Below are 12,563 nucleotides of genomic sequence, written 5' to 3' on the forward strand. Positions count from 1 at the left end.
CTCAGCAGAGACTGTACTTCCTGAGGTAATTCAAGAAGTACAACTTCCACAGGAGCTGCTGGACATCTTCTACACTGCCATCATTCAGTCTGTCCTGTCTTCGTCCATTTCAGTGTGGTTTGGTTCATCCACAAAACAAGACATTACCAGACTGCAACGAACAATCAGGTCTGACCTTCCCTTTGTCCAGGACTTATACAGGTCTGGGGTCAGGAAAAGAGCAACTAAAATCTCTGCAGACCCCACACACCCTGCACACAAACTGTTTAGACTGTTACCTTCAGGTGGCGCTACAGACCGCCGTCTGCTAAATCCAGCCGCCACAGATACAGTCTCTTTCCCCAGGCTGTTTCTCTAATGAACACTTGACAGTCAGAGTTCCAGAAAAACACCACGCATACTTGGACTGATCTCACATCATATTCTATTGTAAAGTCACTTGTGTATATATGTACATTTAAAAAAGATATTTTGTATTATTGAGAGCAAAGTGTACCAGAGTCAAATTCCTTGTTTATCTGTACAAACAAGCAATAAAGCTGATTCGGATTCTTCTGATTCGGATTCTGAAGCCTACCTAACCAGAGGGTGAGTTAGGACCAAGGCCAGAGAATACCAATACAAGATTTAGAGGAAGGTGAGACTTAAACAAGACCAAACCAAAACAATGCGAAATCATGTCGGAGACCGTAGTTAATCATAATAATATAGTTGTTGGTGGAAATGTTTTAAGATTATCTGCCTCTTTAACAAGTTAACCTTTAACAGGGCTCCAAACTAACATCCTAACCTTTGTAGTTGGGTGCACTGACACAACATTTACGTGAACCTACGTAAGCAGACCTTCAACTATATTCCACTTGTCACATACGTCCAACTTATCCTGATTTAGCCTTAGCAGCTGGCAGAGTGAGGTGGAGGACTTCACTCACTGTTCTTTCTTTCTCTGAGAAACATCCATATATTTGCACTGGAAAATGTTTTTCCCTTGTTTTCTCATCCTTGGCACCCAGAGGCACAGGTAACAGTGCTGACGCTTTCAAAGTCAAAAACATTATTGACTGCATTTGAATGCAGCTAGAAGTTAGGTCTGTTGACATATTTGATCAAGTCATCAGGGGCATATCTTAATTTGCAGAGGAAAGAAGGTGGAATTGAACCCACAACCCTCAAGATGACTACTCTTCACCCTGATTCACAGCTGCACCATATTTGACACTATCTTTAATAAATACGTGTGAGTAACAGTGTGGAGTGAACACAGTTTAACAGCCCTGTAGTTTATGTGTAGCTTACCCTAACCCCTAACACCGAGGCTTCAAACTCGACAGGGTAGTTATGGTGAAGCAGTGGGCCGGAGCTTGCTTCATGTGACGTCACCGATGACGTGTGAACCACTTCATTGCTTCTACAGACCGAGTCAGCTGACTGCTTTGAGTTGACAGGCGGAGTTTCAAACATCTGGCGCGATTCAGTGTATTTAAGATGCTCTCAAGCCCTGGTTCACATCCCCGTTCTACACGTATTATACGTTACAAACAGCTCTCGTTTTTGGATATTCGGAGTTTTTGTGGACTATTGTGTCGTGAATCAACCATCTAGGAAGTGTTCCCAAGTGTGGGAATATTTCGATTTGGTGCCACCTAATTAGGTAATGTACATTCAAAGTGTTTATTAGAAAGCCTTTAGCCTATACTATGCAGTAGTGTTATAGTCATGGTATCATGTTATGTAAGAGGTGTGGTAACGGGTAGTTATCTTAGTTTTACAGGTGCAGTGTTTGCTTTGCCCGAAGCTGCTGACGTATAATAATGATAATAATACGTCATCAATGCTGAGGCATTATAGAGCCAAACACGAGAACACTCAGCCTCCTGCCACCAATCAAGGTCAGCATAACATAGATATACATGCAGAATTACAAAGAATAACAGTTAAATGTTTGTAAGTTAAATTGAAGTTACTTTTCTTTATTTTGTTTAGGATCCAGGAAGCAAGACCTTGATGAAGCTCTTGTGGGCTTCATAGTGAAGGACTCCCAGCCTTTCTCTATATCCAAACCTAAACCACCCAGCCAAACAGTTCCTTGTCACACCAGCCTCCTCTGTTCCCTGTGAAAGAGTATTTTCCAAACATGGAGAAATTGTCTAAAAAAAAAGGAAACGTTTGAGTCCTTCTACTGTGCAGAAATTACTTTTCTTGAATAAAAACACCACAAGCACCCTGTTTATTACACCAAGCACAATGTCCAAAAACACTCAGCACACCAAGCACACTCCCAAAGAAAATATGAATGACAAATAAAAAATGTTCACTTCATTTATTTTTTTTAGTTATTTATTTAAAATGGGACAGTGGAATTTCATAAAACAAATGACAATTCAAGTTAAAGAAGCCAGAATTAGCCTAATAGCTATTTTCCATCTGTAATCCCCTACAGTTCACATTGTTTTTAAATTATTATTTTTTCATGAGTTAATTACTCAGAATCTTTAATGAGTTACTAAAAACACATATGTACAAAACTTATACAGTACAGACCAAAAGTTTGGACACACCTTCTCATTCAAAGAGTTGTCTTTATTTTTATGACTGAATATTGTAGCTTCACACTCAAAACTATGAATTATCACATGTGGAATTATATACTGAACAAAAAAGTGTGAAACAACTGAAAATATGTCTTATATTCTAGGTTCTTCAAAGTAGCCACCTTTTGCTTTGATTACTGCTCCGAACACTCTTGGCATTCTGTTGATGAGCTTCAAGAGGTAGTCACCTGAAATGGTTTTCACTTCACAGGTGTGCCCTGTCAGGTTTAATAAGTGGGATTTCAAGCCTTATAAATGGGGTTGGGACCATCAGTTGTGTTGTGCAGGAGGTGGATACAGTACACAGCTGATAGTCCTACCGAATAGGCTGTTAGAGTTTGTATTATAGCAAGAAAAAAGCAGATAAGTAAAGAAAAACGAGTGGTCATCATTACTTTAAGAAATGAAGGTCAGTCAGTCCGAACAATTGGGAAAACTTTGAAAGTGTCCCCAAATGCAGTCGCAAAAAACATCAAGCCAAAGAAACTGGCTCACATGAGGACCGCCCCAGGAAAGGAAGACCAAGAGTTACCTCTGCTGCGGACGATAAGTTCATCCGAGTCACCAGCCTCAGAAATCGCAGGTTAACAGCAGCTCAGATTAGAGAACAGGTCAATGCCACACAGAGTTCTAGCAGCAGACACATCTCTAGAACAACTGTTAAGAGGAGACTGTATGAATTAGGCCTTCATGGTAAAATAGCTGCTAGGAAACCACTGCTGAGGACAGGCAACAAGACTGTTGGAAAACCATTTCAGGTGACTACCTCTTGAAGCTCATCAACAGAATGCCAAGAGTGTGCAGAGCAGTAATCAAAGCAAAAGGTGGCTGCTTTGAAGAACCTAGAATATAAGACATATTTTCAGTTGTTTCACACTTTTTTGTTCAGTATATAATTCCACATGTGTTAATTCATAGTGTTGATGCCTTCAGTGTGAAGCTACAATATTCATAGTCATGAAAATAAAGAAAACTCTTTGAATGAGAAGGTGTGTCCAAACATTTGGTCTGTACTGTATGTACAGGTCCTTCTCAAAATATTAGCATATTGTGATAAAGTTCATTATTTTCCATAATGTCATGATGAAAATTTAACATTCATATATTTTAGATTCATTGCACATTAACTGAAATATTTCAGGTCTTTTATTGTCTTAATACGGATGATTGTGGCATACAGCTCATGAAAACCCAAAATTCCTATCTCACAAAATTAGCATATTTCATCCGACCAACAAAAGAAAAGTGTTTTTAATACAAAAAACGTCAACCTTCAAATAATCATGTACAGTTATGCACTCAATACTTGGTCGGGAATCCTTTGGCAGAAATGACTGCTTCAATGCGGCGTGGCATGGAGGCAATCAGCCTGTGGCACTGCTGAGGTCTTATGGAGGCCCAGGATGCTTCAATAGCGGCCTTTAGCTCATCCAGAGAGTTGGGTCTTGAGTCTCTCAACGTTCTCTTCACAATATCCCACAGATTCTCTATGGGGTTCAGGTCAGGAGAGTTGGCAGGCCAATTGAGCACAGTGATACCATGGTCAGTAAACCATTTACCAGTGGTTTTGGCACTGTGAGCAGGTGCCAGGTCGTGCTGAAAAAATGAAATCTTCATCTCCATAAAGCTTTTCAGCAGATGGAAGCATGAAGTGGTCCAAAATCTCCTGATAGCTAGCTGCATTGACCCTGCCCTTGATAAAACACAGTGGACCAACACCAGCAGCTGACACGGCACCCCAGACCATCACTGACTGTGGGTACTTGACACTGGACTTCTGGCATTTTGGCATTTCCTTCTCCCCAGTCTTCCTCCAGACTCTGGCACCTTGATTTCCGAATGACATGCAGAATTTGCTTTCATCCGAAAAAAGTACTTTGGACCACTGAGCAACAGTCCAGTGCTGCTTCTCTGTAGCCCAGGTCAGGCGCTTCTGCCGCTGTTTCTGGTTCAAAAGTGGCTTGACCTGGGGAATGTGGCACCTGTAGCCCATTTCCTGCACACGCCTGTGCACGGTGGCTCTGGATGTTTCTACTCCAGACTCAGACCACTGCTTCCGCAGGTCCCCCAAGGTCTGGAATCGGCCCTTCTCCACAATCTTCCTCAGGGTCCGGTCACCTCTTCTCGTTGTGCAGCGTTTTCTGCCACACTTTTTCCTTCCCACAGACTTCCCACTGAGGTGCCTTGATACAGCACTCTGGGAACAGCCTATTCGTTCAGAAATTTCTTTCTGTGTCTTACCCTCTTGCTTGAGGGTGTCAATAGTGGCCTTCTGGACAGCAGTCAGGTCGGCAGTCTTACCCATGATTGGGGTTTTGAGTGATGAACCAGGCTGGGAGTTTTAAAGGCCTCAGGAATCTTTTGCAGGTGTTTAGAGTTAACTCGTTGATTCAGATGATTAGGTTCATAGCTCGTTTAGAGACCCTTTTAATGATATGCTAATTTTGTGAGATAGGAATTTTGGGTTTTCATGAGCTGTATGCCAAAATCATCCGTATTAAGACAATAAAAGCCCTGAAATATTTCAGTTAGTGTGCAATGAATCTAAAATATATGAATGTTAAATTTTCATCATTACATTATGGAAAATAATGAACTTCATCACAATATGCTAATATTTTGAGAAGGACCTGTACATACATAAGTACTATTATTTTACACAAGAGTTGCATCACATTCGCAGGGCTTCATTTGGTGCAACAATCACTACTGCCAGTAGATGTCACCCAAGGGAATTGAATGAAGCTTCGGGTAGTGAACCACTTTATGACACAATGGTTCAAAATGATTCTATGCTTCAAAAAGCCTCATTTTGACGTCACTACACCTCCCATCACTAGGAGGCGGTAGTAGCTTACTATAGAAATGAATCGCACACTTAAAGAATCCAAAAGAAGGAAAACTATCTGCGAGGAAAAGTCGAAAGAAAATGGATTTTGAATCAAATATAAAAGTGATCATTTTTAGCTGACGTCTGTCACATAGCGGAAGCATGGATCTCACGGAGAGAGCCGCGCTATCCTCCACCAGAGAAGTGTTTTGCTGTCTGACAGACTGCTATCAGTGTTTACTCAGAGGATCACGTCCTGACATAAGCGGCGCTGAGGTCGCGAAGCTGCTGTTTTCCGGCGTTTGTGGACGGGTATCCGGAGGGGACACAGAAGACAGCGCCGAAGCCGCCTGGCAGCTGACAGGCTTCAGTCTTTCTCTGCTGAGGAAGATCTGCTGCAGGCTGTCTGTTCAGAGCCTGGATGGAGACGGCAGGGGGAGTTGGGTGGACATCCTCGGGCTGCTGTTTGAACACATGGACCTCATGCCACAGCTTGTAAGTACTGGGTAAAAACACAGACTGTAACACGAGAAGATGGCATCAGTGGTTAATGAAGAACCCGTTTTGTCCCACAGGTGCACCACTTCCACGCTGAGGATCCAGTAATCTCACACCTAGCTGCAAAGACTGCATCCGTGTGTGTTTTCTACCTGCTCAGTAAATCCGTGAGTGCTCCAAGCATTAAACTAGAAAAGTACTGATAGTAGGGCCATTGCTGCATGTCAGCTTTTTCTATCCTCATGAGCCCTACTCCTCATCACCTCCTTGGTGGAGGTCATAAAACGTAAGGCAATAGCCCTGCTGCTTTTAGGCCAGAGAGTTTAGATAAAATAAAGAACTAGTAAAGTTAAAAAATGTTCTGACCTTCAGAACAACTGCATGGTTTAGTGTTGTGACCTTATTCATGCCGAATAACTAACAACATCTATGTTCTGGTACACTATTGTGTCACGCTTCAGAATACACGTCTAGTTGCTGAGTATAGTGCAGTTTCTCTTTGGAAAGTGCTACAGCCATGCCAGTCTGTAGAAGATAATCTATTGCTTTAAAATAAAGGTCAAAAGCTGTAAAATTGTCCCGTTATCTGGAATCAAACCCACATTTAGATTTTGAAACTGTCACAAAAGTGACATCAAGTACATGCAAATGAATGTTTTGTACAAATAAAAATAAATGAGTTTGGCTTGCATTGGTGGGCACATTTCAGATTTTATTACATTTTAAAAATTAAATGTATAGTCCTGGTCAAATAAGTATTTGCATTTTGTGTAAGTAGAGCTTTAAAATGCAAAAAAAGAAAAAGGAGCCAAATGCAATAAAGGCAAACAATTGGAAAGAGCATTAAACTCAAAACGGCATTCATCAGCAGAGCAAAAGTTTAAGATCACAGCCTGAAAAAGTCAAAGTTTCTGCTTTGATCTGGTTTTCATGGCATTATCTGACAGGCATGTACCTACTCATGACCTCCTGATGGTGAAGGGAAAAAGGCTTTCTGTCTAGTTTCACTTGTGCTGAGTTTGAAGATCTGGTGGAGTGTGCATGAAGACACAAGCAGTGTCCAATATCCATAAGACAGCATGTGTGAGAAAAGGTTTCACAGAACAGAAACCTCTTCAAACACCACACGTCCTAACTTTGCCCCTTTGGACTTTGCAAGGAAGCACTAAACATGTCACTGAAAGGTGGAAGAAAGTTTACTTCTCTGAAGAAAATCATCTGGACGGTTCTGACGGCTTCAAACATTACTAGCATGACAAGAAGATCCCGCTGAAGATGTTTTTTTTATGTGATAGCAAGGGAGATTTACATAAACAGGTGTCAGTTCCATGGCACCGGTGCCCTTCATGAAACCCCCTTCACCAAATGCAGCAGCGTTCCCACCAGCCTACTTAAACACTTGCATCAGGCTTATCAGAATGAATTTTAAATTAATCAAACAGTGGCTATTGTTTTTAAATTTTATGTTTAACTTTATGCACCAGTGGCCAGTGAGAGAGGGGGAAGACATGCAGGAAAGGTCGCCTGGGGCTGGAGTCGAACCTGCAACGGCTGCATTTTGTTCATATTAAACTGTGTATCATAACTCTTCAGGGAACAGTGTGCCCTGTTTGGCAGAAGACGTGTCAGCAGACTTTCAGCAGCTCTCCTCCTGGCCCTGAACTAGATGCCTGCCTCTGGTCACTCACCGAGGTCCTCAAAAAGCTTCTCAAACATTCACATCAAGGTACTTCCTGTTTGTTTCTGTAGATGCTTCCAGCCAGTAGTGGCTGTTTCTGATGGGGAATGAAAGTTGCCTTACCAACTTCATCTATGCACATAGAGCTGATGGATGATGTCCCAAGTGGTGAATACAGTGATTTAGATTACATTAGTACCCTTAAATATTCCTATTTGTTAATCTTAGAGTCCTGAAGTAATCACCTTGTACTTCACATTACATCAGATTTTGAAATGGATTCATTCAGCTGTAAGTTGAGCAGGTATGATCCAGGTGAGCAGCTGATGGTGAAATTTAGCTGAATGGATCAAGCATGCTACAGTGGTAAACACTGCGTCTCTTTGTTTTTGTATCTAACGTTCTGTGTGTGCGTTTTCTTACTTCAGTGCTCCTTGGAGAACTCGTGACAACGTTTGATTGGAGCCTGACTGCTTTGTGTTCAAAGTTTCTGCCTGAACAGAGGACAGAGGTTACCTTCAGCAGTTGGTGGGGAACAACGTTCTGCCTCCTGTTGGACCTGCTGGAGGTGCTGAGCACATCGGGTTTAATTTGTGACAGTGGGGTCTGCCTGAGAAGCCAAAGAATACCTGGAATCCACTCTGCAGCCCTCCTGATGACTGTCAGCTGTTCCTCTGAGTACTTTGTCAAGAAGCGAACCCTGCTGTTCCTCAAGAGATTTCTGCTTCAGAAGCTTGGAGATGACTGGTCCCTAGAGGGGGTGTTGTCCACCGTAGGGGAACGCAGGGATTTCAGTGCTGATCGGAGTGTGCTGGCTCAGAGCATTTTAAAGGCAGTAGCTGATAACTGGTTGCTGAGTGTTCAGGTAGAACATGCGGTTTTCTTCGGAGGGGTCCTACACAGCCAAGCAACTGAAGGTCTGAAACCAGATGGGATGATGCTGAGGGCAGTCAGCCTGGTTCTTCTCAAGTCTATAGAGCTTCACTTCCAAACAGCTGCTCCAGGTCAGAGTCTAATACTATAGTGGTGCTTCTGTTTGCACTGTTGGATCACAGCAAATATTTCCTGGGTTCATATTCCTGCCAGGTAATTTCTGCCTGGAGTTTAGATGTTTTCCAGGTTCATGCATCCCCACATTAGGGGGGTAAGCCTGGTTCTTCTCGGGTCTAGGGTCTAGATTAAACACATCAAAATGAAGAACCCTGCCCATTTTCATTCTGTGAACATATTGACCAACCAAGTTTAGCATTAAAAATCAGATAAACGTTAGAGATATGCTTTGAATTGAGGATAACCATTTAATTCCAATTCTGTTGCGCCTGAAACTCCTAACTGCGTCACTTTTTTTTTTTCGTTTTTAATTAGAGTAAAAATGGAATGGGCATGTCAGACCTTCTTAAAAAAAACATAAATCAGTATTGGCCAGGAAAAGCCTGATCAGAACATCTCTAGATCTTGATATTGTTTTCATTGTCATGTAAGCGATATGACAGGAGCTAATATTTTCCTGGTATAAAAGTCGTTTGTATAATTTAGGAACTGTTATCCTGTTATTTCTGTGCTCCTCACAGGAGTAGACAGTACCACAGAGGTTAACTCATATCTACACCATCTGTGGACCTTCTTGAAGCGATGCAATGCCTCTCAGATTGAAGTCACTCACTCTTGCAGCTGGATCAGCCTGCTGTTTGGAGAACAGGATGATGATTTAATGGAGGCAACCAGTGGATTCCTCTCAATATTCCTCAGCTACAGGTAAAACAAATGATAGCTGGTCATGTCATTTAGTTGTGTTCAACTGCTTTCTGATGAATTGCTTTTAGTTGCTGCAGACCATGGGATGAATTTCCGCTGTAAACATGTGACCTCCAGCTCCATTATTGATAATGCATAATCCACAATCGAATGTTTGTGCATTTCTTGTAGTTTATTTGTTCCAGAACATATTCGGATTTGAGAGCTCACCTCTTGACCAAATAATTGGAAAAAGTACTATAATGTGAACAGAAAAGAAGAGCGTGATGGGTTTGTTAATGATGTTCATTTGATGTACCCAGAATTATTCATACCACTGGTAGATTTAGATTCAAAATTATTTTTATTCAACCAATAAGTTTGTTTCTAAAAGGAAATGAGATGGGCATCTCTCCAAACACAACAAACAATGTAAAACAAGTATCAATTGAACTCTGTTGCCGTTACAGTAATATAACCCTTCTTATAACTGCTGGCCAGCCTTCTGCAGGTTTCTGGTATTTTGCTGATTTATTTAAACCTAAGCTTGCCAGGCGTTTGAACAATTTTGGGTTTAACTGTAATCTAGAAACATTAAAGTTGCCCATCTCTAATAATAGAATTGCTGAAAGAAAGAAAAAAAAAAAAAACTACAGCAAGTGCACTAATGTTTGTAGGCTGGGATTGGGTGTTGTTGGTAGCGGAGGGAGGGAGGACTAACTATCGTAGGGAATCTTCTCTTCCAGACGGTGTTCAGGGCTGGATGACTATTCTGTCTTGGAGGCGGCCTGTGCATCTGGATGCAACCCTCACTGCCACTTTGTGCTCCTGCTGCAGAGTCTGTCGTTTGATCACAGCATCCTCCTTGACTTCCTCATCTCCTCGGAAACCTGCTTCCTGGAATACTTTGTTCGCTACCTGAAGTACCTCAGAGGAGACTGGCAGGGCTTTACTGTGGCGTCTGGACACAGAAAAGGGCCTCTTGCTGACTCCCATGGTTCTGAGTTTGGTGAAGGCCTCCAGCCTAAAGGTTCTGTTTCACCATTGGAAGGGTCCAGTTTAGATGTAGGGCTTCGGCTTGTAGAGTATGATAATTCTGATGAGTCCAGTGAGGAAAGCCCTGACGGACACAAAGAGTCCAAATCCCCAAGAGCACCGATGACTGACAGTAGCTCCAAGATGAAAACCAAACACACTTCATCAATGATACAAAGTGAACAAGGGTGTCCAACTGAAGCAGCTCCGTTGGAGCAGGAGACATGTGATACGTTGGAAAAAACAGTCTCTTGTTTGTCAGAGCTCAGAGAGGTAGTGACGAGGCTCCACACTAAGAAACTCTTCCCGTACAACCCTTCATCGCTCCTGAAGCTTCTAGCACAAGTAGAGACATATCAGAAGTCATCGCTTTCACTTTGACAAAAATCAGTTGTTTTAATAAAAAATCAACTATTTTCAAACACTTTATTAGTCTACCAGAGTAAGATATTTCTAACCTAATGTATTGCCGCCACCAAATACCTATGATTTTGGTTTGAGAGCCATAGAGGAAAAAAGAAATGACACCCTATCCTAGAGATTATGTCTATGAGAACATAATAAAATGATCTGATTCGAATGTTTTATGTAATTGTACACATTTAACATAAATGTTCAAAATTAGATGGCACGATGCAAGAATGATTTGTTTGGAAAGGTTGAGAGAGGAAACCCCTTTGTAAAATGAAGCTGGCAGCAATGCAGTGCACCATGTTAAGTGAAAACTAAGCATAAATGTCTCATACCAACTGTGTAGACACGGTGGGGGAGGACTGATGATCTGGGCTTGTTTTGCAGCGAAGGGCCTGCAACATCTAGCAGTCACTAAGTCGACAGAAAATGACTATGAATTTCTTGCGTCTAAAGGTGGTTCTACAAACTGATCACACATGGATTTTTCCATTGTGCCTTGAATTTTGACATGTAATGAAAGTATGTAATCTGTTGTATGAACACTTGGCTGTAATCTTACAACCTAGTGATGTATAGAGGGGGTATTTTTGCCATGACTGTACTATGATGAGACCACTGCACCTGTTTCAACGTTACCTCCCCGTAGAAGATGTGCAGTTTTCAGCACATTTTCCAGCATTCCAATCCTCTTCACTTTGGTTATTTTATGAAGAAATTTTTCAAATTGCTTTCAAATTGAACAAGAGAGTCAATTGTTTGACCGAAAATCTTTTTGTATTAATCTGTAAGAACAGATGGAGCACTGAATAATTAGGCTTATTGGTATTGCTAAGCAGGCCAAACAGGTGATTGGCTGTTTTAAGACCAACCATCGAGTTATGCAGATGTAGAAAAATCTTTTTACAACCTCCCGCATGTGCTGTAGTACGTTTTGAGTCATTCATTTGAACATTAGTCAGCCTGTTGCAGATCATCACATAGGCCTTTGGAGAAACCTAAGCATGAAACACTCATATGGGGGAAGAAACAATGTGTAAAGAGTACAGTGGAACAAAAGCATCCTGGAACAAGTTCTATACAGGTCCTTCTCAAAATATTAGCATATTGTGATAAAGTTAATTATTTTCCATAATGTAATGATGAAAATTTAACATTCATATATTTTAGATTCATTGCACATTAACTGAAATATTTCAGGTCTTTTATTGTCTTAATACAGATGATTTTGGCATACAGCTCATGAAAACCCAAAATTCCTATCTCACAAAATTAGCATATTTCATCCGACCAATAAAAGAAAAGTGTTTTTAATACAAAAAACGTCAACCTTCAAATAATCATGTACAGTTATGCACTCAATACTTGGTCAGGAATCCTTTGGCAGAAATGACTGCTTCAATGCGGCGTGGCATGGAGGCAATCAGCCTGTGGCACTGCTGAGGTCTTATGGAGGCCCAGGATGCTTCGATAGCGGCCTTTAGCTCATCCAGAGTGTTGGTTCTTGAGTCTCTCAACGTTCTCTTCACAATATCCCACAGATTCTCTATGGGGTTCAGGTCAGGAGAGTTGGCAGGTCAATTGAGCACAGTGATACCATGGTCAGTAAACCATTTACCAGTGGTTTTGGCACTGTGAGCAGGTGCCAGGTCGTGCTGAAAAATGAAATCTTCATCTCCATAAAGCTTTTCAGCAGATGGAAGCATGAAGTGCTCCAAAATCTCCTGATAGCTAGCTGCATTGACCCTGCCCTTGATAAAACACAGTGGACCAACACCAGCAGCTG

The 12,563-nt window shown here is 41.6% G+C and overlaps 1 protein-coding gene across 1 annotated transcript; it reads left to right on the plus strand.

Moving 5' to 3' along the window:
* Positions 1 to 5,437: 5,437 nt before the first annotated feature.
* Positions 5,438 to 10,793, plus strand: lins1 (lines homolog 1). The gene is made up of 6 exons (XM_047362426.1): positions 5,438 to 5,916; positions 5,997 to 6,086; positions 7,513 to 7,645; positions 8,026 to 8,601; positions 9,169 to 9,352; positions 10,078 to 10,793. Exons 1-6 carry the CDS (start codon positions 5,584 to 5,586, stop codon positions 10,745 to 10,747), a joined length of 1,986 nt encoding a protein of 661 aa, XP_047218382.1. The 5' UTR covers positions 5,438 to 5,583; the 3' UTR covers positions 10,748 to 10,793.
* Positions 10,794 to 12,563: the final 1,770 nt, after the last annotated feature.

The sequence above is a fragment of the Girardinichthys multiradiatus genome, chromosome 4, assembly GCF_021462225.1.
Source record: "Girardinichthys multiradiatus isolate DD_20200921_A chromosome 4, DD_fGirMul_XY1, whole genome shotgun sequence".
NCBI classification, from domain to species: Eukaryota; Metazoa; Chordata; class Actinopteri; order Cyprinodontiformes; family Goodeidae; genus Girardinichthys; species Girardinichthys multiradiatus.

What these genes read in the sequence shown, in the direction of transcription:
- lins1 (XM_047362426.1), top strand. Translation starts at nt 5,584, where the DNA reads ATGGATCTCACGGAGAGAGCCGCGCTATCCTCCACCAGAGAAGTGTTT. An exon ending in TGGACCTCATGCCACAGCTT is followed by an intron (nt 5,917 to 5,996) that starts GTAAGTACTGGG and finishes TTTGTCCCACAG; the next exon opens with GTGCACCACTTCCACGCTGA. An exon ending in CTTCCAAACAGCTGCTCCAG is followed by an intron (nt 8,602 to 9,168) that starts GTCAGAGTCTAA and finishes TGCTCCTCACAG; the next exon opens with GAGTAGACAGTACCACAGAG.